The sequence below is a fragment of the Rhodnius prolixus genome, unplaced genomic scaffold (assembly GCF_049639745.1).
Source record: "Rhodnius prolixus isolate KJV_2025 unplaced genomic scaffold, Rpr scaffold_12, whole genome shotgun sequence".
Lineage (NCBI taxonomy): Eukaryota > Metazoa > Arthropoda > Insecta > Hemiptera > Reduviidae > Rhodnius > Rhodnius prolixus.
Window position 1 is genome coordinate 15071655 of NW_027411635.1, and position 25621 is coordinate 15097275.

General features: G+C 32.0%; 1 protein-coding gene across 5 annotated transcripts; it reads left to right on the plus strand.

Moving 5' to 3' along the window:
- The first annotated feature begins 347 nt into the window (after positions 1-347).
- Positions 348-25267, plus strand: Art4 (arginine methyltransferase 4). 5 transcript variants are annotated; one of them, XM_074143489.1, is made up of 12 exons: positions 348-659; positions 3870-4034; positions 4598-4701; positions 7131-7346; positions 8777-8954; positions 10413-10503; positions 11710-11882; positions 12596-12818; positions 13430-13620; positions 21429-21521; positions 22719-22864; positions 24818-25267. In XM_074143489.1, the coding sequence occupies exons 1-12, from the start codon at positions 524-526 to the stop codon at positions 24932-24934; spliced, it is 1833 nt and encodes a 610-aa protein (XP_073999590.1). In that variant the 5' UTR covers positions 348-523; the 3' UTR covers positions 24935-25267. The 5 variants fall into 5 exon arrangements, with proteins under 5 accessions (XP_073999590.1, XP_073999591.1, XP_073999592.1 ...); XM_074143490.1 differs by lacking the exon at positions 24818-25267 and adding an exon at positions 24216-24437; XM_074143491.1 differs by lacking the exon at positions 21429-21521.
- The last annotated feature ends 354 nt before the right edge of the window (positions 25268-25621 follow it).

Consider the following 25621-nt stretch of genomic DNA (forward strand, 5'->3'; position numbering starts at 1 on the left):
ACAATAATTATTTTGAGGCATCTACGTAGCAACGAGTTTTATGAAGAGAAGATGGGAGAGCGACTGTTTGTCGCATATTTAATGCTTTTTTAAAACAGGTGATCGTTATCCCACCCCCTGAAGCCTTTAGAAATCTATTGCCATAATTTTTGGTTACCTGTCATCAGAATATTTTTAGCGAGATATTGAATAAATCAATAAAAGGAGGGTTCAATTCGTCTCTAAATGCAGCATATAATTTTTGGCATAGTGGACCGAGCAAAGAAATTTCAACAAATCATAAATCTCTGGTATGGTTTGTGTATTTGTTGCTGGCAACACTGTTACGCTAAAGAATCATTTTGAAGTATGCGGTTGTGTTTGTGAAGAATGTATGCTGTTATTAAGAACCTAATGTAGTGAATGTACTGTAGAGTAATTTTATTGTTATTATTCCGGTGACTATTAGTAAATTGCTTTCATAAGCATACATATAAATCGCCTCCTTCAATCCGGGAGGAGGTTTTCAATTGTACAGGACATCATGACTTCGAATTTTAGCCCTGTATTAGTTTCTAAGGTGTCCGGACAATTTAGCGAAATCGTTCCTAAATATGAATTTCCAGTGCGGTTAATAATTGACTATGACCCTCAAGGAGTCAGTGTTAAACTATTGAAGGGTAAGTGAGATTATTTTTTTTGAAAAATTGGTTAACCTTCCCCAGTGGTGGCGCTTGCCCTCGTGGAAATGCTTGTATTTCTTGTAAATTAAAAAATTGTATGTATAGTTCTTATTACCGTTTTAATTCAAAGTACCTTTAAAAGTAATTTTAGAATTATCTTTACCAGGGTAGTGAACTAATATTTTGTACAGTTTAAATTAAATGTGATGCTGTAGTAAAATTTGAAACATTTTGTTAGGCAAGGCGTCGTAGAATTAATTGGATTTAAAAAGTTAAATATTAATTTTTGAACAAATTTGTGTGTGGACTATCTAGTTTTATAAGATTTTTCTAAAAATTACAATAAATAAATATTCTAAATAATTACATAAAGTCATCTAATATAGTATTGGTACAAATAAGAACCGGTAATGTTTGGAAGGTGTTAGTTATAAACAAAAAATGATTACAATAAGTACCTACCGTGTAATAATTATAATCTACTGAAAGTGGAAGGTTTTATCTAACTTATGCCTCTTCACACTAGTTGAGACCAAGGATCTGTTTGTAGATGCTGTTCTATCTCAGTATCAAATCAAAACATGTTTCATTAATTCAATAATTAATAAGAGAATAAAATATACTATATATTATGTTTACATTTTCTTTGATTTAATTACAGTTAATGTAATTTAAAAGTGTTTAAGTTCTATCTTTTAATTTGTCTGGAATTTATTTATTTTCTCGCTTGTTATTAATTTAAATATGTATTTGTTTTCTGGTTTTATTAAGAAGGTTTAAATAAACTTTAAAACATTACCAGAAAATGGAATATTTGTATATAACATAACTGAAAATTGAAGATTTATTCATCCAGTGTCTAATTTATGTCCCTTCAAGAAAGATATCCTTAAAAAGAGCTTGATATTTATATTGAGACTAAAACTGTGTAGATGCTGTTTGTACTATCTCAGTATCAAATCAAAAATCATTTCGTATTACCAAAGTATGTAAATGAAGTGCTTTATTAAGATTTCAAATTAAGATTTAGGATTGGAAAAGTTACAAAAAATGAAACAAAACAAATAACATATTTAGTGAACAAAAAAATTGAAGGGTTTCTTTCTGTATGGTGAGAACGCGAGTTATTCGTCTCTTCTTCCACTTAGTGTACACATACCATTATTATTAAAGGCCAGAGTCTACTGTGATTTTATCTCCCCATCCCTCCCTCGAACACCCCTATCAATGATAGTGATGTATTACCTCCTATAACCATCTTCTTTGTAAAATTCCTCTCTGATCCGCTTAAGCTGCGTGGGATGCAGGCACATACGTTTTTCTCCGTGTATCCTTTTCCTGCATAATTTCTTCTTAGTCCAGTCTAAGATATCGTCACTGAAGATATCCGGAAATCCTACTTTCATGCCTTGTACTCTTTTGCCTCAAACCTTAACATTTGAAAACAATCTCCCAATCGGTTCTGGCATATTCTTAATAAAGGCCTTAGATTATACCATCTCAGCGTTTCTCTTAGACTGTGACGATTGTTGGCTTTAATTGTGAAGCACCTCCCCCTGTTTCTTCTCGTCCTATCATCTTATATCACTTATTCTTACTTTTTCACGTTTTGTTACTTTCTTGTATAACTGGGTTCGATTCCCAGCCAAGACCTCGGATATTATTTAATATGTTTATATAAAAAAGAGGGAAGGGTTAGCTCGGTTAGGTAAAATTGATTCTGATGCGAAAATGCCGGGTCTAAATCCAGCTGTTGGCCCTTCGATTTTCTTTTTCTAGAAGCTTCTTACAACTTACTGTCCGGTGATGGAGTCAGTAACGAGAGAACACTGTCCGAAGACCGGCAGTGCATTGAAAAATGCTCCGGATGCCAATGACCTCAGATACTGACGCGCCTTAAATTAATAAAATTATAATAAAATAAGAAATTTATAGTAAAGTATGTGCGCAAACCGCCTTCGTCCACAACATCTGATTGGATGCAATCTCGCTAGAAAAAAAGCATAATGAAATAATTAAATGGTTACTTAATATATGTTGTTAATTAGGTTTCTTTTTATTAAATTTATTTTTGTCGATGTAAGGGCCCTTCGTTGTACCTACCATTTAAGTAAATATTTTTCTCATTGACCTCTCGGCTTCTTATGTACTTTACTTATATACTTATGTACCAGTATATTTCTTTGTTTTTCGTTAATACATCTGGTACTAGAACTAACTCTTCTTGCAATAGATTCTTGGATAGTGTTGCGTTGTTAGTATGTTATTGTTTTACAATCATTGTACACTTGGTTAGCATATTCTAACTTTATATAGACCCGTTTTTCGTTAAATTGTCCAAAGAGTAACTTTTATAAATATTTTTGTTTAATATCTTTATCAAAGAGTCACTTGTCAGTCTGAGTATTCTCTGTATCGAGGTCTATTTGTGCGGGACTTATTTGTCATCTTGTTAGGTTTTTTGGAGATGAAAAAATTGTAAAAAATAACAATACAAAATTAATCAATTAATGAAATAATACAATGGTTATTTAATGTTTCATTTCGTTTTCCTTCTATAAAAAATGAAATACGCAAAGAAGCAAGCTCTCCGGCCTGGGGGATCGGGTGCCAACGGCCCTTCTCTAAATTATCTTTAATGGACAAACGTTTCCACAAGCATGTTGCATGTTGGAGAATACACTTAATTATTAGGTTACATTTTGGTGGTTTTTGCTTCTTTTATAATAATTAAATCAGAATGCAAGCAAGATACCATATCTAATATTTTTAGTATCCAACTCATTTAATTATATGACCAACATAAACTAAATACATTACCATCAAGATGGCCCTCGCAATTTGCCGCTGTTGCTTTCATCTGATCTGTATCCTCCTCACCTCACATATCACATCTCCGAGAGTAGAACATCTATTCCCCAATAAGGAACCGTCTTTGTTGATTTCACTGAAGTTCGCAACAAAATATTCACAATTTAAACTTTGTATGTAAACAAAGTATCAATAGAACTGTAACTTTTGTTTGAAACACGTTAAGACAAAATTCGCTTTAGAAGGGTTCCTGGGGAGGGATTTTGCTTTGAGATTTTCTCTTTTCTTGTGATTATTGATGCCTTATAATGTTGGTATTGTAGTAGATTTAATTTAAAAAATAGTACATTCTTTTGTTTTTACATTTAATTTCTTATATTATGCATTTATTTCCAGAGATGTCAGGAAATGGCGATTCAACATTTTCTAGATTCGCAGAAAGCGATGTACTTTTAGAGCTTCCGATACACCGGTTTTCCGAGTGTTCCCGCATTGGCCTAGTTTCTTACGTCATTACGGTCGATGGGGAGAGCACTATAATTAAATTTAAGGATGATAATGGTAAGGATTTCATTTTTACTTGTACCAGCTGTTTGCGAGACATGTTCACGTCTGTAACTTTCTTACTTCTAGAATTTGAGGTGCGGTTTATTCATTCAAATCGTTCATTCTTGTACTTTTCTGATTTTAAAAATAAATAAAAAAAATTAATTCAACTCGGCCATGAATGTAATGTGAAACGTTTGTTTCAAATAGTATCATTTTTTAACCTCTGTAATATTTTGAAGTAACTATGTTAAAAAAGTAAATTATTAAAAATTACTGGGCGCCAATAACCTCAGATGTTGACGCGCCTTAAATCATTTAATAATAATAATAATAATAAAATTACTAGCTTCAGTCTCTTAGAAATTGAATTTTATAATTGGGCAGGTTTTAAAATTCTTGTTTTTTAAGAAAGTACGTTTTATATTTTAATATTTTACAAGATGTAAGACTGTTGGAGAACCAAAGCTAATATGTATGTGTGATTGTAGGAAAGTTCTTAAATAAATTTCTTATTTTGCAGTGATGTTTAGCTTTCTAAAAATCTTATTTTATTTTTCTTACTTGCTTCTTGTTAGAAATGAAGAAATTTCACGCCATTGTGAACGAAGTGAAATTCGGCAAAGGATCGTCTGTATTTTCTGAGCGAACCGACGACTCCTCAGCTACGCAGTACTTTCAGGTAGGTCTCATTCATTTCTAATTATTATCTAACGAGATTATATCATTATTAATATTTATTTTTAATACCTCGCAGCAAAAGGGATGGAAGTCTTTATAAAAGAAAAGAAATCGCCTATTTTTTCAGGCGGGACTTGAAAGTCCAACTACTAAATTAGATGTCGAGGATGGAGGTTGTAGCGCATATTTTACTAATAAAATTTTGTTAACAAAAGTAGCTACAAGTGGAATTCGAAATGCGGATCCCTCACCAGTCCATGCTTCATAAATGCTACAATCACCCGCCCCCAAAGGGAGGATAAGTTTTTGCTCAAGTGTAGAGGAACAACTTGCTATCAAGCAAATTACAGGATAACAAGACTATGCGCTGTCTTGCAGTAACTTCGGCATTACCCATACACTGGACAGCACCAGAGAGATGATTTCTATAGCCACCATACCTCTTCATGAAGGCATTAACTCGTATTTTAGTCGTCATTATTACGGAGCTTCTCATTATATGCTTACAAAGTCTTGCCGGCATTTGGCTCTGTAATATCAGTAATGTAGAAAAAGGGAAAAAAATTGTCAAAGTTTTGTTTTTATTAACGTTTCGCTTTTTCATGCAGTTTTTGACATCAACAACCTTACCTTACTGTTTGCTGGTCAGTTTTAATGTGCTGCCTATTTTGTTTTTATATTTTATTATTATTATTATTTTTAATTCATTTTTTAACGAAATTGGCTCCAACCGAATTTTATTATTAATGCTCGATATAATTATTTAGATAGGATCAGTATCTGAGGCCACTGCATAATCGACCTCAAACAACTTCTTTCGCTTCATACAAGCGATTCAACACCGTACTGCTACCGTAACAGTGAGCCGTTAGAGGATTCTTGGAAGATATTATTAGTGTTTTTCTTTATAGATGATTCACCTTTTCAGTAGGCGGCTTCTGGTTCATACCTAGACTGCTGTGATAGGGCTTAACTACCCCAACTTGGCAGCTGTTCTTGTGGAATATTTTTGCCGTGCTTAAGAAGCGCTGGAGATAATTTCTGTCTCTTCACTGGAGTAGCAGAAAGTTTTGGAGCATAGCTTACGTCTGGTATTTTTTTGTGCTGATGTCCTTCAATAGTTGATACTGGTTGGAAGTTGTAACCATTTTCTCTAGCTCTTTTCTCCAACAAAAATGATCTTACCTTGCCTGTTACTTCCACTTCTCAGTTACTTATAAAGGGATCGTTCTTCAGGATTTTGATTAATCCGTACCATATTACTTCTTCAAACTTGCATTTATTATAAAGCACCTCTTCTGTTGTATTTCAAATTTTAGCAAACGTCTTATGGTCGGCTTCTGCTAGGTTTTTGTACTTTTGCACTTTATATTTTAGTTCATAGTCGCTCTGCGCTAAGGACGAGTATTATTAGTAGATGAGATGTAGGGATTCGTTTTTTTATTTTCAGAGAAGACAAAAAAAAAAAGTAAAGTAATTGCCTGTTTTTTCAGGCGGGCTTTACGTCCAACAATTAATTAGGTGTCGTGAACGGAGGCAACTGACAAACATACTTTACTGTAAATTTATTTTATTAACCTTTAAATAAAATCCAAGGCCTAAGACTGGGAATCGTACCCAGTATCACAATATATATTAGCTTTACAAGTCTCGCCTCTTAACCGCTCGGTTATGTGGCGCCTCAGAGAAGACAATATCAATATATTGATCTAAGATGTACTTCTTGAATGCTGTATAATGATTATCTGGTTCTGGAACAAGAAACCCTCAGTTTCGATAAATAGGCCAGATAAGATCTGCGAGCGATCGCTACAAAAAATTTCATAACCGTTCGTCTTGCCACTTGCTGCACATGGCTTCTAAATTGAAAAACTTTTTCCGAATTGGCGCTATAGATAGATCGATCAACTAAACTCTATAAACAATATGCAGGGTTGGAATGATTCTTATTTTCTTTGCGAAGGCTTGCTAGGCGATGTCTGTCCATTTAACTATACCCAGATACATATTACCACACATTTACTAGACTCAAGTATGCAAGACAAGCTCAAGGCTGATTTCATTATTAACAATGCTTTAAATTAAGGCGCGTCATTTTGTAAAGTCATTAAGCGTCCGGAGCCATTTTTTAGAGCGCTGTTAGCTTTCGCTTGGACGTTGTAACCATTTTCTCTAGCTCTTTTCTCCAACAAAAATGATCTTACCTTGTTACTTCCACTTCTCAGTTACTTATAAAGGGATCATTCTTCAGGATTTTGATTAATCCGTCCATCACCGGTCAGTGAGCTGTAAGAGGCTCTTAGGAAAGTATTATTATTTATATTATTTACTTTTCAACTTCTGTAGACATGTATGCCCTGTAATTTTATTTTTGTTGTTATCTAAAATTATGTACCTCTAAACTGTTGCGTGAATTATTTTTTATTTCAGTTTTATGGATACCTATCGCAGCAGCAGAATATGCTACAAGATTATGTCAGAACCTCCACGTATCAGCGTGCAGTCCTATCCAACGCTGACGATTTTCGAGATAGAGTTGTGCTAGATGTTGGAGCAGGTTCTGGTATTTTATCGTTTTTTGCCGTACAAGCTGGTGCAAGAAGAGTATATGCAGTAGAGGCTTCCTCCATGGCTCAGCATGCTGAGGTGCGTTCAAGAGAGTTGGTGACTTTGACAGCCTAATCATATTAGGTAGTCTTCTGGTTTAAAAAGTAATGGGTAATTGGGTAATTTTATGGTCACCTGACACCGCTGTTTTAAAATATGCGAAACGAAAAATTAAAAAATGAAAGCATGTTTAAAAACATATCGTAGGGTAATAAAATAATCTTGGTTAAAAGAAAAGCAAAAATTGTAGAATCCTAAACTAGGAGAAGAGCGGTTTTCTGGTGGTAGTCTTATGAAGAACAGGTTCTTGATTTCTTTAGTCAGTTTTTTAGGGTTTTTTTTCCCCAGTATGTGCTTAGATAATAGCAATGTCTCAGATACAAGTTAAATGTTCCGGGTGAATGATTTTGTGCTAGCTAAAGAGAACCAGAGATTACAAGCCGCTGGTAGAATGTTAATTTAATTAATGGAAGTCACAATTAGAATTGGGAAATCTGTGAGTTTGATTTTTGAATCGAAAAACTTGAACTGCACTTCGCAATAACTCTTTTATGTGTTTTATCCAACGAAGAAAATATAAGCATTAATATATTGTAATAATCATGGAAAGAGAAAGTTATTTTTAATTTTTAAATTATATGTTGCTTATCTGGTAATATAGAGTTGAAATGCGGTAATATTATTTGTTTGCATTTACTTATATATTATGGTGTAAATCTTTTTAAAATAATTTTTTCCTTTGTTTAAAGTAAGGGCGAAATAAATACCTTACGTGATATATATAAAAATAAAGAAGCCTCTTTAGAACAAGGATAAACAGCTACCACTATCAAACACCAAGTGTACAAAGTCATCCGCTAAACGCTCTCACTGTAAAGTATAAAAGTAAACTAATAGCCTATTTTTCAGGTGGAGCTTAACCTCCAACTACCAATTATACATCGTGGACGGGGGCGGAAGTACATTCTTGACTATTTCATTACCACTAGACCAACATATGCCCCTCTTCTTAACGACCCTCAAAAACCGCGAAACGTCATAACAGTGCTGCCATTATTACAGTGGGCACTCTCTATTAAATGCGCCAAAACCAAAAAATAGTGATATGTCGTGTCAGGAATTGAGTTTTACTGTTTGTTTTTTAAATTAGTCTGGGGAAAATTTACTAGTTCGGCGGTCTTATATGCTTAAAAAAAGTTAGAAGAGGATAAAAAAGGTTTCGATTACATAAAAGCCTAGCATGTATGATTAGTATGTATTGCTTCGATTGTTTCGATTAGCATTGTATTGCTAGTAATGCTGATCAGGCAATATCTGTTTCTGACGCGTCAGAACGCGTGATTCAGTTATAGTAGTTTTATACTTTTGCTTCTCTCGACTATTTAGCTTATTGAGAGGTGGCATACACATATTGAGTTTCTGATTCACTAAGAACTCAGTAGCGTATGATTTAATGTTTTATGTTACAGACATTGGTGAATGCCAACAATTTTCAAGAAAAAATTAAAGTTATCACGGGTAAGATAGAGGAAATTGATTTACCGGAAATGGTTGACGTCATTATATCCGAACCAATGGGATATATGTTGTACAATGAGCGCATGCTGGAGACATACTTGCATGCAAAAAAGTGGCTGAAGCCAGGAGGTAAGTTGTTTCAAACATTTGTTTGGTCGTACGACAAAGATATTTTGATTCGAGTAAACTTAACGTCAATATACTTTCTCTTACTGCTAGTTAGGTTACTGCTAGTAAGAGAAAGTAGTGTTACATTTGTGCGCATTTTTTAATTAATATTTTCGCCGGCATTACTAATTATTTTAGTTACATATGAGTTGGCAAAACATGGTAAATACATTAGAAAATAAATAAATTGAGAAAGATTTGAGTTGATTTTCTTGGGGTATCCAGTTATTAAAAATTAACTCAATCTGGAAATGCAGCTTTATGCTGTTGATTTTTTTAGTTTTTTGCAATTTTCAGTAAAAACGCCCCAAGGATTCTCTGAAACATACATTTTTGATGGCGGAGATATATTAGGTTAACATTAATTACAATTACCATGAAAAACTGAGACATGGCAGTATCTGTTTTTTATTTTTGTATTGTTTTTTATAATTGTTACAATCAGAGCATTTAAAAAGGGCAGCAGTGCAATTGGTCAGGCGATGTGTAGGAATATTTCCATAAGTAATCTTGTTTCTTGGACTTAAATAACCGAGTCCATTTTCAAAAATATGCTTTGCATATTACAGTATTTATTGTTTCATCCTTCATAAAATACTTGTTTTGATTCAGCTTAGCCCATTTCGGAATTTTATCAATTATTACATACTAAATTATCATCAGATTTCTCTAGAGAAATTTCGACTTGCACTTGCATTTTTTCCGACATGTTTTTACCTCACTGTCGGATTCCAGAGTCTACAAACTAGTTGAATAACTTTATTGGAGGAATGGGTATGAACCCGAATCCACTGCGACCTAAAAGCTGTGCTTTGTTTACAACTGGGTACCCGCACTAAAAGGCATTTATAATATCGATTATTAAAACTGGCCGGTAGGACAGCTGTATAAGGGTTGATCGTCAAAATTATAGGTTGCTCCATGGCCAACTACCTCTACAGGTGTCTTGGACGAAGCCAAACAACTTGACGAAATTTTCTCCTTTAAAATTGAAGTAACATTCCAGAGCATTAATAATAAATTTTAGAATATTCCATTCAAACATAATAATATAATTGGGAAATCAAACTAATAGTTGCCCAAATTCTGTAGTTGATGATAGTAGGTTTGACTGAGAATGCGTCCTCCTCTTTGTATCCATGTTTTTTCGGTTTTCACTATTAAAACATTTCATTTAATTATTTTTGGAACCACCATTGAACATTGCAAATTTGAGGAAAATTTTTGTTTGTCGTGAAGATGTACAATGACAAAAAGTCAGTGGGAGGTTCTTTTTTTTACGACAGCTTTTACTAAAACAGTTCTCACAAACCCCGTTGTTTAAATTTAGTTTATTAATGTTAAATTAATCACTTTTATATTGTTTGTATTTCATAAATTTTAAGAGTAATAATGTTACTTTTAATTACTTGATTGCAGGTGTTATGTTCCCTAGCAAAGGGGATCTCCATATAGCACCTTTCATGGATGACGCTTTATTTATGGAGCAAACCAATAAGGCGAATTTCTGGTACGTACAGCCATGTATAATTTCATAATAATATCAAAGATCTCACCCTTCTTTAGTATGCGAGGTATTAGAAATAAATAAATAGAAATTATATAATACATGATAAATGCCGACTGTATTCCAAACCAATAGTGACAAACAAAAAATGAAAGCAAAAACAACTACAATGACCTAACCACATTTTCTAAAACAACTTACCAATGCCAAACTGAACAAATAATTTAATTTTATTTAACTGTCTTTTTTTCACTATCAAGTGCACAGTTCACCATAAATTTCTTAACGCAAAATTGAATTAGCTGAACATTCTGACAGATGATTTAATGGATTTTAATTATTTATTTATTTATCATCCTCATCTGATATTAGAGAGAAGAAAAATTCATTATAAAAGAGCGTGTTAATAGGATTAACGTAATTGTAACGCGATCAATATAAATAATACTGTGATTGATTGTTAGTGATTTTTGCTGATGAGACTAGGTGATGCAAATAAAAAAACTTTTGAATAATGAGAAATAAAAAAGTATGAAGGAAAATGTTTATTGAATTTGAAAAAACTTGAGTACAATGTTTAACTATTCACCGATGTACCTAAGGTGATTGTTTAACTTGAAACAATGCGATTATCAAGAACGAAATTAATATACCATTAAATGTTAGATTTGCTCTTTAAAAAATTTTACTTTTTGCTTCTCAACAAGTTTTACTTAACTGGCAAGTAAAACTAAAATACCGCATCCTCAGGAGTGAAACTAATTTCGATTTGTCCAATAGTTCGCACAATATGTACATTTTCCTTGACGTTGATAATATTTAAGTCAATCAATTTTGAATCCAGTGCCCGATTGGTGATATTACAGTTTTCTGTTTTCTAAATTTCTGAGAGAAAGTAGGTAGGTAGGCCAGTAATTTATTGTCCTAAAACACATAAACCTATATTTATAGTAGGACTTATAGCGAGATCACTAAAATTGATGTTTTAGTTTACTTTGAGAATCTTATCTCCATGAAGAATTACTGCGATGAAATTATAATTACGGATCGGAGTATAGCTACACAATAAACCTTACATCTTTCTTAGTTGGCAGGTTCAAAATGACGACAGTAATTAGTTCGGCTTATACAAAGTTTCAAATCACTGTTTTTTGTATTTACTTGTGAACCTATCAGATTTTTCTTAATTTTACACTATTTGGTCCATAGGGTACAGACGTGTTTCCATGGTGTAGATCTTAGTACTGTACGAGACGCAGCAATGAAGGAATATTTTCGCCAACCGATTGTAGATACATTCGACATGCGCATATGCATGGCTAAGTCTGTCAGGCATTCTGTTGATTTCAATCATGCAGAAGAGAAAGATCTACATAAAATTGGTATTTGAATTAATTTTTTTTGTCATTACAAAAAAATAGATATCACCACATTTTAGAATTATATGAAATATTTTTTAGAAATTTTTTATTTTAGATGATTTCTCGGTAAGCAGTGATATTTTATTCTAAAATCATTATGAGAATTCAAACAATTTCCTTTCCTTTTCCTCTTCCCTTAGTCCTTGCTTTGTATGCGACGGTGACCAAGCAACGCAGAGCACCTTGCAGGGCCCTAGATGGTTTATTGTGTAGCCAATCCTCGGGGTAGACAACCACTTAACGCCCTCTTACAATTTGATTTTATTTAGTTTCTTACTTTTTTCCCGACCCAGCTATTGGCCATTTTCTTCCCGCAAACACCCTAACATCCCTTATTGCTTCATTTACTCAAACTTCAGTTCCTTTTCCAATGATATGTTTGCGACACCTAATTTGGTTGTTACACGTCAAACCCCGCCTGAAAATATAGGCGATTACTTTACTGGTTATTTTCCACAAACACCTTTTACCCTCAACGATCTTTCCTACGATCCTATGATTGTTAAGACTGCCGTCGCAGGATACCATCGTTCACATGTCACGTCAGTTGTGTGTTAATTGGCCTTGGATAAGGATAAGTAGGTGGATACCTACGCACACTTTTGTGGACTATTAAAAAATAAAATAAATTATTAAGAGACAGTCCAGCACTCACACCCTATATTTGCCCACAGTGATCCCTTTGGATTTTTATATGCTGGAAACTGGAACCGTACACGGACTAGCGTTTTGGTTCGACGTAGCGTTCACAGGATCCACGCAGACAGTGTGGTTGTCAACTTCGCCGACGGAAGCTTTAACGCACTGGTATCAAGTGAGGTGTCTTTTGGAGTCGCCGCTTTTTACTAAAGCTGGACAGCTGCTCACAGGCACTGTTATACTGCAAGCCAATCACAGGTATTCCGTTTTTTGTTTTCTCAATATTACTATGTCCTACGCGCTTCTTGAAGATTATTACTTTTTAAGCTTCCCTCTAAAGTTCTCTTTTAGAATACCTGAATTTCCTATTATCTATATACACATTCAAAGAACATTCATTAAAAATAGCAGTTTATTTGACAGAGTCTGACTCAATTTAAATCTTAGCCCAAAAACTTGTAATTTCAACCTCCCTACTTAAGGTAGAGTATAAGAATTTTTGTCTGGAGATTTTTTTTTATTTTCAAAAAAGGATGATATTCCTTTGAAAAATATGATGTTCACTCTTACATCTTGCATTACTAAAAAAGTTTTAAAAACCACTCATCAAAATATGAAAACAGCACTGCACCGACCAGTTAATAAGTTTTTGGAAAAGAGAAATAATAAATGAAATTGTTGACATGTTTTGACTCGTTCTTATTGAGATGGAAATTCATAAACAAAGTGACAAGAAGCAGCAGATATTATCCTTCATTAATTGTACATTGACTCTTCTTGTTATTCACTGTCATAAGTAATCTCTTTACCTGTTCATTGCTTCAGTAAAACAATGTCATAAAAAAAAAAAAAAAAAATTCTGATTGCAGGCAGAGTTATGATGTTACAATTGATGTATCAATTGAAGGGGTAGACCACACTCGCTCAGTCAATACACTCGATCTCAAAAACCCTTACTTTAGATATACGGGGCAGCCAGTAGTGCCTCCTCCTGGGACTAGCACTATATCTCCATCAGAAGCTTATTGGGGTCAACTAGATGCCCACGGAGCAAGGCAAGGTACAGTATTACTATTTTACACTAATTTATTTGAACATGTTCGAGATAATGGTGATCAAATCTGATATGTCTAGTGTTGCTAAAAGTAGTTACAGTTAAAAATAGGAGATGAAGCATACCAGTCTGAAATGAATCTCAACGTTAATTTAGATTTTTTAACGATCTTAACATAATATCCCTAAATGTGATTACCGCTAAGAACGTAAATACAAATTTTTAGTAGAGAAAAATTTAAGATTTATTATTTTGCTCTGTATTTCTTACTTAAATTACATACAGATAATCTACAACTTTTAAAGTTCAGATTTTTCAGAAAATATATAAATCTGAACCTTGATAATTGTAGTACTCGTAAAATATAAACACACATTAGTGTTCTCAACAAATTTTATATATCTTTTGTATATATATACGATATATATATCTTTGTATATATATACGTATATATCGGTGTTTTGGTTGAGGGGAGACGACTTCATTCAAATGTTCGATTCCAGATTAAGGGCATAGTTCTATTGTCTGTATAATATTAATAAGAATAAAATGACGTAGGAAATTCTAAATTTGTCGAAAATCGAATAACCAGACTATTCTCTGCTAATATTTGTTTTTTCAGTATTTCTTCGAAACGATTGATTCCAGCGAATTTCTCTTAACTTTTTATACTCACTACACATATTCAGATCTACAGCTTTTATGCAATACATTTTTCCGGAAAATTCGATTAAGGTTGAGTCCTTGAGAGGAGCTGCCTCTAAAGTGCAGTTTTTGTATAATGTACACCCTGACCACATATTTAATCCTGAGGGTTATATGTCTTGCTGAAATGCCAAGTTTCATGAATAAAACATGACTGGAATTACAAATTTCCCGAAGGGTTCTTCCAGTTTTCCGCCATTTTCTCGTAAACCACTTCAACTTATTTTATTTTTTTTTTTTGCCGGCGCATCGACGTCTATGGCCATTAGCGCCCACTTCAACTTATTAGTTAAAACTAAGTAATCGCCTATTTTTTCAGGCGGGGCTTAACGTCCAACTACCAATTAGGTGTCAGGGCGGGGGCGGAAGCTCATACTTTACTAAAAACAATTTTTTCTATCAAATAAAAACTAGTCATACGCGGGCTTCGAACTGGGGATCTTTCACTTACAAAGCCACTAAATCAATACCCGCCCCAACTCAGTTTATTTTAGGGCTTAGTATATTAACTACTCTTGTTGAAAGCAGGTAATTTTTGTTTGAAACCTAAGCTTTCTAATTTTTATTATGTATTCGTGATATTAATTCTCTTAGTTAGTTATCTCGTACTGGCTTTTGGAAAGTGAGTCATTTATTTATTTCTATTCTAGTAGATTTTTTGCTTCGAGTATATTTTATGAAAGGCATTCTTTTTAATCATTAACAGCGTTTTATGGATATTTGAATATGTAAATCGATTCTAATCTCTCAGTTGAAACGTGAGATTGTAAAAAGGGGACTATACTCGCATTAATGTAACTAAAGCTATGTCCATTTTTTAAATAGCATGCAAAGAAATTAGTGTTAATCTTAGTTTTCGGGTTGGCGGTACTAATCAGGTTTTTTTTACCTTTAAGTCCATTTTTTTTTATTTGTGTGATAAATACATGTATTGATTGTAATTCATTGCAAGAAATTTTGTCTTTTCGTGAATGTGAATATTTAAATATTCATATTAATAATATTTTCATATTATTTTTAACAATCACATTCTTTTAAAAAATTGTTAAATTTATATGTTATTTTAGGTTTTAATTCCTCAATGTATGTTAAATAATAAATCTTGTCCTAATGTCGTTGGTTTGTTGTAGAGACAAATACTGTTGAGTCGTCGGCGAATGAACTTTATCTGTAATATATTCATTTATATAAATCAAACTTTTTGTAAAGTTAACGGGTAAGAATCTTCAAGTAATATTTTTTGAATCTTTTGTAATATTTTCGGCATGTATGTGTTATCTTTACTTTTTTTTTTATTAATTTTGTTTTCGGCTGAGTTGATATAACAATAGTAACAAACATATATACATCACCTTTGTTTTTAAACCAAGAAGTAATTTTTTTCTGGATATATTTTGAAATCATTAAAAATTGAATCCTGTTCATTTCCTTCTGTGAATTTTACGTTTTTAATGAACTACATTGATATAATCTTATCCAATCTTATTTTTTTGTGTTAACGAACAAATTATTTGTCGTACTGAGTAGTAATAAAGATTTGTTTTATCTTTTTCAGAGTCTATTTTATTAAATGATTTAGAACTATACTCATATGATTGCGGAAAGGTGCCTCTCCCTGATATGAGCATTACAGTATATACATGTACATTTAATCATCATATATATTTTTATTCGTTTTATTCTTTGAATAATTTATAGTCTGTATATATGTATTTCTTTCAAAACTAACTAAGTTCCTCAATGCATAATGTTTTACTTTTTATAGCTGAACAGGTTTTGTTTTCCTAAATTCTTATTTTTATGTGCCATTTCTAGTACCTGAAAAGAAAAGTCATGTCTTAACTATTTTTAATTGAATTCCTTTGAGTTCTCCTTAATTAATTTTATTTTATCATTCTGATGCATTTATTATATCATAATCATTGCTCTTGAGATAATCTACTGCTGGAAATACAATACAAATTTATTATACTTTTCATAATGTGTTCATCTACGAATAGGGTTTTTTTAAAAAAAAAATGTAACAAATGCCTCTCAACTATGAATTCGTGTTTGATCGATATAGAGTTGTGTTTTGCAAAAAAAAAAAAAAAAAAAAAAAAAAAAAAAAAAAAAAAAAAAAAAACCTATCTTAATATTTTGGTTTAATTTTTATGATAGTCATTTTATTTATGGAGTGTTGAAAATAAACAAATGTATATTTTTTATCTGCTTTTGTTAACCTAATATTTTGATTTTCTTATACTTTTTTCATTTTTTGTTCTGTTTTTATTTGCTCTAACCTGCGTTTATTAAGTTTAAGCTGTTTTGCGATTTATCAAAGTATTATCATTACATCATTGATTTTTTTTTTCCAAAACAATTTTTTCGATACATTTATCTAGTTTCAAATTATCAATTATTGTTTATTAAGAATATTTTTATACAGACAATACTTCCTTACAAAATAAGTGGTAGTATAATCATTCCTATCCAAATATTTTTTTTATTTTTATGAGATGATAGAAAATAATGGTCTGTCAAGAAATTGAAATTAATTTAAACCAAAATACATTAAAAAATGTAAATTTTGTCTGAAATTTAAAGAAAAACACTAATATTTGATAAATCAGTATTGATTATTTAAAAAACGAAAAAATCTTTTTAACTATTTTACTTAAGTTGCTTTAGACTATAGTAATTTTCTTACCTTTTTTTCTAATAAGGAAGTAGTGAAATCCCAAAAGCATACCGCATACCTAAGAAGTAGATTGAGGAATTCTAAATCGTATTTGTTCTAAGTCATACCACAGTATTTTCCAAGCTGATTGAAATATTTCAATCCATATTAAATAATAATATATAACCGCATTTTTTTAAAAATTAAAATAATCTAGTTCCAGATTCACACAGATTTCAAAACATAATTTAGAAACTCTTTTAAACGTTGAATATGTTTAGAAGAATATTTATGAAAAACAGCAGAACTTAATGAACAATTTAGCTAAACACATTTTTAAGGCATTGCAAAATATAGTTGCTAGTGCAAACTGATATGAACAGATCAAAGTAACAGGAAAGTTATTACAATGTTATGAGAATTGTTAAAAAAAAAGAGAACTTTTGTTATTATATCTAAAAAATAAACACTTTTTTTTAAAAAAAGAAGAAATTAATGTAAGAATTCAAAATCAGTTTGCTGCAAATTTAAATTACTAACTTTGAGCCAATTAAACAAGTATAAAAGCAGTCAAATCTCCAAATATCTTTGATTTTATCCGTTGTAGCGCGGATGTTTGTTGTATCCCTGACTGATTTCGGACTTTCATCGAAGAAGGATGAAGATCAAAAGTTGATAGGGTTAGTTTGATTTAGATATTTCTACCCCAGTTGTGCTTCTGTCTTACACTACACCAGCTGATTGAGTGTAGGAGGTTACGTAGTTGTGTATATGTTTATGAGTCGAATACACTTAGCAAAAGGATTGAAATAAAAATTGAATAAACTTCATTTTTGTTTTACAAGTAAATCTTTTAAGGGTTCTGCACATTTAGCACATGTGTAATGTTTTGGAATTGTAAAATTAGAATTGTATTTTATATGGGAGGGAGGCGCACGAATTAAAGTAATAAACACGGAATTGTGCGTATTTGTACTTCAACATGCAATCTCCCTCAGTCAGCTAGAGATATAAGAGGCGGCCACGTAATTATTTAATAAAATATTGATGAATATGAATATGATTATTTCCTAGTACAATTGAAATAAGTATAATTTCGTGAATTCCGCTTAAAATACGACTCCAAATTTATAATTCTAAAACATTAAGAATGCAATAAATGTACAGAACCTTAAACATCTATTAGGTCTCATTAAGTATTATTTCATTTTTTTACTAAATGTTTTATGATTTAGTTACACATATGCAACATGTAACCTCCCTCACACAGTCAGCTAGTGTAAGTGGCAACGTAAGCATATGATTCTTAGTAGTTTTAAGCAGTAACGTAAGTGAAATCAAAATCTCTACCATACTGAATAATCTTCCTCTGCTGACGGATGAAAGTCCGAAACCGGCCATGGATATAATAAAAAAACATACTACGATGGATAAAATCTAAGATATCCAGCAATGTGGATCTAATTATATTTTCAACGATCTCAAACCTATTTAAAAATATAAATTCGAAAGCTGATTTAAACAATAAGAACTTATATGAGAATATTTGTATTTTTTGATACAAAAAGATAAGAGTAGACCCGTTTAAAACTTAACTAACAAATTTGCAAAAAAATACAACTGTAAATTCATAACAATTTCGTAGATGAACATGTGTTTGTGAGAAAAAAAGATGCCTTGATTATTTGAGATGGTGGTTTAAAAACTCTCTTAAATTTATTTTTTATTTACTATTTCCGAGAGATACCCTCTTAATTTCAACCAACTTTAAGAGGCAAATGTTAAGCCTTTATAGGCGAATAGGAAGATGTTTAGAGGTTTAGAAAATGTTTGGTGACATATTTTTCGACTTTAAAATAAATCTGGTAAAATCATGTTATAATTATCAATTGTAATTCAGTTATCTAAGTAGGTGGGTTAAAGTTAGGCTTTATTGTGTCATTTCTCTGACCGAAATAATAATAGTAGTAAGATAAAACTTTAAATGTTGGTAATAGATTTGAGGGTGATATTTAAAAAAAAAAAAAAATTTAAGAAAGTCAGTAAAAGGCAATCCCCCTTTGCAACGGTTAATGGATAATTTCTTATGTAAATATTTTGAAAAATGTATAAATCTAGACATAGATAATCTCAGCAGAGATTATACAATATGATTATTATTAAAACATGCAATCTATCTATATCTAGGGCACTGCAGTCTTGAAAGAACCTGGGCCTCCGCAAACAGCTGATACTCCTTTTTCTTCTGGTCTGTAACCTTATAGCACCCTGCTTTATTACTAGGCAAAAGAAACTACAGACAGCGCAGTTGAAACTAGCTAAGGACATGACTTCTCTTTTTCTAAGTGGGCCAGAAGTGTGGTATATAAATAGAAAAAAAAAACATGTATAGATAATAAGTGTATTATTTATATTACATACATAACCTTGACAGCCTCAAAAAGCGAAGAGTAACTGAAATTTTGGAAAGTACTTATTTAAGATCTTCAAATGTACCAACAAAATCAGAGTTCCAACGGGAGAGGGGTCCTTTCGAAAAACCCTTAGTGGTTCAATTCTAAATCAACTAAAATCTTTATTAATCACTAAATATATGAATGACAATTTGTTTACTGACGCGAAAGTTAATAAGATGTATTAATATATGTTATATTGATATATTACATCAAAGCAGTAGAAGTAAAATGAATAGAACATTATCTTTGATTGTGTAGAAATATCATTAAATAGGACAAAAAAGTTTTTATTCTTCCTGAAATTGGTATTTATACTTCTCAATTCATCCTAAACATCTTAAAATAGTACAGCTGAAAACATGATTGAAAAAAAGTATAATCCTGACAGATAACATATAGTTGGCGAGAATTAAACTAAAGGTTTATTAAATCTGTTTGGTGGGACAGTTGTATAAGGGTTGATCGTCAAAAACTACGAAAAAATGTAATGTTGATAAAACCCAACTTTAATAATTTTTTTTCTCTTTTCCTATAAAAGTTAAATTTCCAAATTTTCTTTAAAATAAAGGGCATATCCTCGTTTATAACTGTATTTTTTTTTTTTGGATCGACGCAGATAGAGTAGATTTCGAGAAAAAAGTTGCCGAGAATGGGAAAAATGGCATTTTAAAACTTTCTTTTTTTTTCGTCAACAACGTAGAGCCTAACCGCGTGAACCAATTTTCATGTATGAGATGTCATTCGATTAGAAATTCTATGTGGAATATGCTTTTATTGTGGTCTCGAAGTTGTACATAAATTTAGAGAGGAGTTTGCCTCACGTAAGTAAGGTCTTTCTAAAATTATTTCTATTAAACTATGTAAATAACTGCCCGATTTTGATAAAATTTGACAGGAAAAAATGGTTTGACTTCCATAAGTGATAAATAAGTGCCATCCTGCTTTTAAACCTACAGGGAAAGTATTGCGATCTTGCCGTGTTCGCAGTTTAACTTCTCTTTGCCCTCTTTAGACTTTAGAGGAAATCGGAGCTAAATCAAAATTATTGAAATCGGAGCTTAATTTTTCCTACATCCCTTAAGAGGAAGTAATTAAATCACAATTTATCTTGCGCTTGTACAGGAGTGTACAGAAATAAAAATTTCTTTATGTTATCGCTCTTCATGGGAAGTAATTATTCATCATCACTTCTCTACAACTTACCACTTTTAGCGGTTTCCCATTTCTTTTAGCACTATACGTAGTGTATGTTTTAGCCGCTAACATTTTACCAATTTATCATTAACGAATAAGAAAATCGGTTTAATTAAGGAAGAATATCCTCATTTCTATTTATCTGTATTAGAATAAAAATGTAGCTAATTACGGTTTACTATTTTATTTTTAACGATTAAAAAATCCCCTGAAATAAAACTTTTAGCAAGTAGTCTCACAAAGGATTTCTAGAAGCACTCTAGTTTTGGTAGCATAAACGCTTCTGAAAGTATGGATTTGTTAGATTCTGTCAACCAGATTGGATTTTTCAAATTTTCTGTGAGCGATTTTTCTTATACTGACTGTGAAGATCAAAGCTTATCACTTTCATTTTAAACATTTTCCGAGGAAAATTGATTACTTTTGCAAATGGTTCTTAAGAAACTGCAACCATGAGCATTCATCCAAAGTGCCGCCTTTATGAGTCATCTACAACTTTATTTCTTACATCTACATACATAGTTATTGAACGATATTAAAAGCCGTCGTATTTATTTATTTTTTTGAGTGACCATAAGTGCCATTTTTTTCTCTTATTTTCTAGAATACTGCTCTAACTTTTTAAGTAAAATATTATTATTATTATTATTATTATTATTATTATTATTATTATTATTATTATTATTATTATTATTATTATTATTATTTGTTTTTAATTTGTAAGAGCAAAAAAATTAAATAATATACTGCAACAGATTAGTTAATATTGGGTGATTAATAACGAATCTCTTTATTTCTAGCTGTTAATATGGTCAATGGAATTTCAGTGAACGGGTTAGGAGAAGTATCTCTAGATACATCTAATCAGAATGCTACCGCACTTATAGGTCTCGGTAGGTTCTACATATTTATATTTTAAATGTCAGATAGGTGGTTGCATAATTTCTAGTGCATTAATTTCCATGAAAGAAATCATTAGAACTTCGCAATGACGCTTACTTAATTAATGATATATTAACAATTAGCGTCAGTAATTTTTCTCCAGTTAATAACCAATTTTTAAGTGCCCCATGAACATTTCAGATGATAGTGGGACAGGGAAATTTTGCGAATGTTCTAGAACTTAGTTGCCCAACTAATAGTTCTATCTGTGTGAAGTATGCTGTCGCCAAGCATTGCTATAATAAAAGATGGACACTTTACTATTATTTAGAGTATGTTATTTCCTCTTTCTGCTCTCTCGGAAGTATTATAATCGTGTCGCATTTGCGAAATAGAAATTTCATCAGAGTATACTTATTTGAGATCCATCAAGATCGACGAAGTGATTTATAGCAATTTATCATTTTCTTTCTCCTTTGGATTAGGCAATATTTTTTTAGGTCAAAATAGATTAAACTTAGTTTATAATTTACGAATCTATTTTTCATTTTTTAGTTTATGATTTGCACGAAAAAAACAGTACTTTTCTTCAAACTTTGTAAAAACAATATATAAGGTTATTAAAACATTTCATTAGGACTTTCATGTTATTTCAATATGTTGTACGATTTCTGATATTTATGTAACATCAATAGGAATAAAAGTTTTTCATAAAAAGTTCTTAAATAAACGAAAAATCCCATAAGTTCGTATTTGTAGGCCATATTGAAAAAGTCATTTTAGACTGGTGCAGTTCTAAGGGGAGGGTGATGAAGTTAGGTTTTCCTCTTAAAGTGCCATTTTAAGTAGTTTGACTCTTTTTAAGGTTTTGATTCTTGTGATTCTTTAATTGTATTATCCCTATTTCGGGTAGCTATGGCATCAGTTTTTGATCGGTTTGGTTTGCGGTGAGTAGTTTTACAGAGGTCGGAAAAAACGAAGAAAAATCTTAAATAAAATTTTAATAATATGGCATGTTCTGCTTGATTTTTTTTTTTTTTTTTGAGTATTGAGAATAATTAATTAGAAATACGTCTGAAATTATGCAACTTCCCATTATTTTAGAGATTACTTTTTAAGACAGTTTGTCAGAAGAATAAAGGTTTTTTTAACGTAGTTGAAAAGTTAGTTTTTACTGTAGGTGTTGGATAAATATTTTTATATTGCAGTAACCCAGCCAAACATTCACCCTGGAAGTATTAGCAGTACTGGTCGCCAACGTGGAGGTGCTGGTTTCTGCCAGACTAGTGCAGCGCAAGGAGCAGGTTCCATAGCTGCCGGTGTCATTCCTCCAACAATATTCTCCCCGCAAACTGTATGTAAAAAAATTTAAGGTGTACACCTAAACTAACCTCTTTCCAATTTAGTGGCTTAATTTCTAAGTGGCTTTGGATTGCGAATGGTTTCCCTCCTCACTGACGATAACAAAAAAAAAAAAAATGTACGTCTGGAAAGCGTTTTTTGCAGGTGTCTTATGTGTCTATCATTTTTATTTTAACATTTTTATTTTTTTTTTTTGAAAACATTTTAATAGAAATACAGGGGGAGGGTTGATGGTTAGCTTCCCCTTTTAAGAGAGCATTGATTTGGATTTTACGACCGTCACCTTCCCTCAAAAGTTAGGTTACGTAATACTGGAAACTGAAGTTAGTAAAATTCGAAATTAGAAGAAAATTTGTAAGTTAGGACGTTGAAAATAGAGTACATAATTAATCATTTAAAAGTTAAATAATTATAGTAAAAAATTCTAACATGAGGTTAACTCCAATGGAAACAAAGAAATTTGTCTTAAGTACGATTTGCTGCGCAAAAGTAGTACAAAACTACTACACAGCTCATCCCTCCCACGCTCAATGCAAGCCTTCTAGCACTCTTAAATAAATGTACCATAATATTTTGTTCTCAGACCGGGACAATTTCGACAATTTGTTCGAAACCGAAAGTTGCGCCTTCTGCGCTCTGTGTCTATAATTGAAAGAGTCTAATGGTGGTTACAAAACTTGTTACTTACTTGTTACAAAAAGCAATAATTTTGTAGTAATGAGGTTTTTACTCATAAACTGAATATGAAACCAACCTAGTCTCCATAAATCACACTGAAATCATTACTGGCCTACCAAATTCTGAGGTAGCTTTATCCTTCGATACCCGAAGGACATCTGTTAAAGGGGGAGGACGTACATATAAAAAGGGAGGTAAGGTAAGTCTACTTATAAAAAATTCCTTTTTTTTTTTTAATATATTTCGTGGATCTGCGTCTTTTCATTAGAATAACGGAATTTCTTTCCTGTTCTTGATTATTTGGATGTACTAAACATATGAAAATCACTTAGTAACGTGGGTGGATGAGAAAAATACTACAAATTTAGGTCTGAGATCGTTAGAACTGCTGCATTGGCGTTATGTATCCTTTCATTGTCAATTGGTACCTGTAGCGATTCCTGATTGCTTTGATTTGTTTGCAGGCCAAAAATGGTTTGGGTTTTAAGAGATCTGAGTATAAAGCACTGATGATAGAGGTCCCTTTAAACATGTAATACTCCAAGATGATGCCTTTTTCATCCCTCCAAAAGATAGCATAACCTTTCCAGCTAATGATTGTGTTCAAAACTTCTTTGGTTTTAGTGAAGAGAAATAATGCCATTCCTTACTCTTTCTCTTTGCAGGTGGTCGTTGTGAGAAATGGCACCCCATTCGAAGTTCGTGAAACCAGAGCACACTGTGATGTACTTACTATAGGCTATACCATGTCTAATGTTTAAACGCTGCGGTTTAATGAGTGCACCAGTGGTTTTCCATCAATAAGGCTTTAGGTGTTGCACTGTTTCTTCGTGTTCACATCTTGATGTGCCTGTCCCGGACGAGGAACATCTTCCCTGAAGTTGGGTTTTTTCTATGTGTAATCTTTTTATTCCGTATGTAGACTAGCTATTGTGCCAAAGAAGCACCGAACATTCTTCGATGAATTTCAATTGATTTCACATCTGTACCTCTCAAAAACCGAATAACAGAACCCTATTCTTTGCGACTATTAAGTGGGGTTGCTGGCCAACTTTATTACTTGTACTGTGACATTTTCCTCTACATTAAGCAATCTCTGCTGGCCACACCACACTCTGTTAAACGCTTTCCAACTTACAGGTTAATGGTAACTCACAGTATTTTCTTTTTATTACAGATTTAAGTTTTAATTTAACTCCCTTTCGTGGTTTTAAAAATTTGAGAAAAACACAAACCTCATATTTATGTTTATTACTTCAATTTCTAGGGAAGCAGTCTGGTGATCGGAAATGCAGGTCATTTTCCTGTCAACAACAGTCTCATGATTGGTGACTACGTGACTCCCGGCAATAATATGCTAAGTGTACATTCTTATCGACAGTAGAACTGAGCAATAGCAGCTGCATCGTGCACCATTCGGTGTAAAGCGTAGTACCAGGACAACAGTGATAATACTTTTATCAAATGCCAGCAGCTTTTTTGTCCTAAAAAAAGAAATCACTTGCCAACACCTGACCTAAAGACAGAATAATTGAAATAATTTTCTGTAAAAGCACGGGGGCACATGCTAAGTTGTGGGTATTACTATTACTTTTTATTAAACTAGCGGGTCAAAAAATAAAAAAATAAATTAAGAAAGAAAATTAAATTAAATCAGCAATATTCGAGTAGAAAGCAGATATTAATCTGTTTTAAAAATATTTTCGATTCAGTATGATATTTAGTTACCTTGTCATTTACTTAATTTTATTTATTTATTTTTCAACACTAGTAATTTTTGTCAGGTGTTCATTATACACGCAAGATGTACAATAAGGTAAATACGGTCTACAGTTAATTTTTTTTTTTTTTTACTGGTAGTTAATTGAGTAACGAAGCGAGTGTGATATGTTGTCAATAGGCAGTAAGTGTTGTAGCGGTGAGGCAATTTTATAACGCGATGATAGAAATACCTTTTCAATGGATAGTTCATACATGTTCGGTTGAAAAAAAAAAAAAAAAAAACTGAAGATTCTGATATCTGTTTTGGATGATCTCAAATATTAACAGCTTATATTAATGATCTCATCCG

Excerpts from the sequence above, each read along its gene's own strand:
- Art4 (XM_074143489.1), top strand. The coding sequence starts at position 524 with ATGACTTCGAATTTTAGCCCTGTATTAGTTTCTAAGGTGTCCGGACAA. Across the intron at positions 4,035-4,597 it reads TAAATTTAAGGATGATAATG|AAATGAAGAAATTTCACGCC; the intron begins GTAAGGATTTCA and ends GCTTCTTGTTAG. Across the intron at positions 11,883-12,595 it reads GAAAGATCTACATAAAATTG|TGATCCCTTTGGATTTTTAT; the intron begins GTATTTGAATTA and ends ATTTGCCCACAG.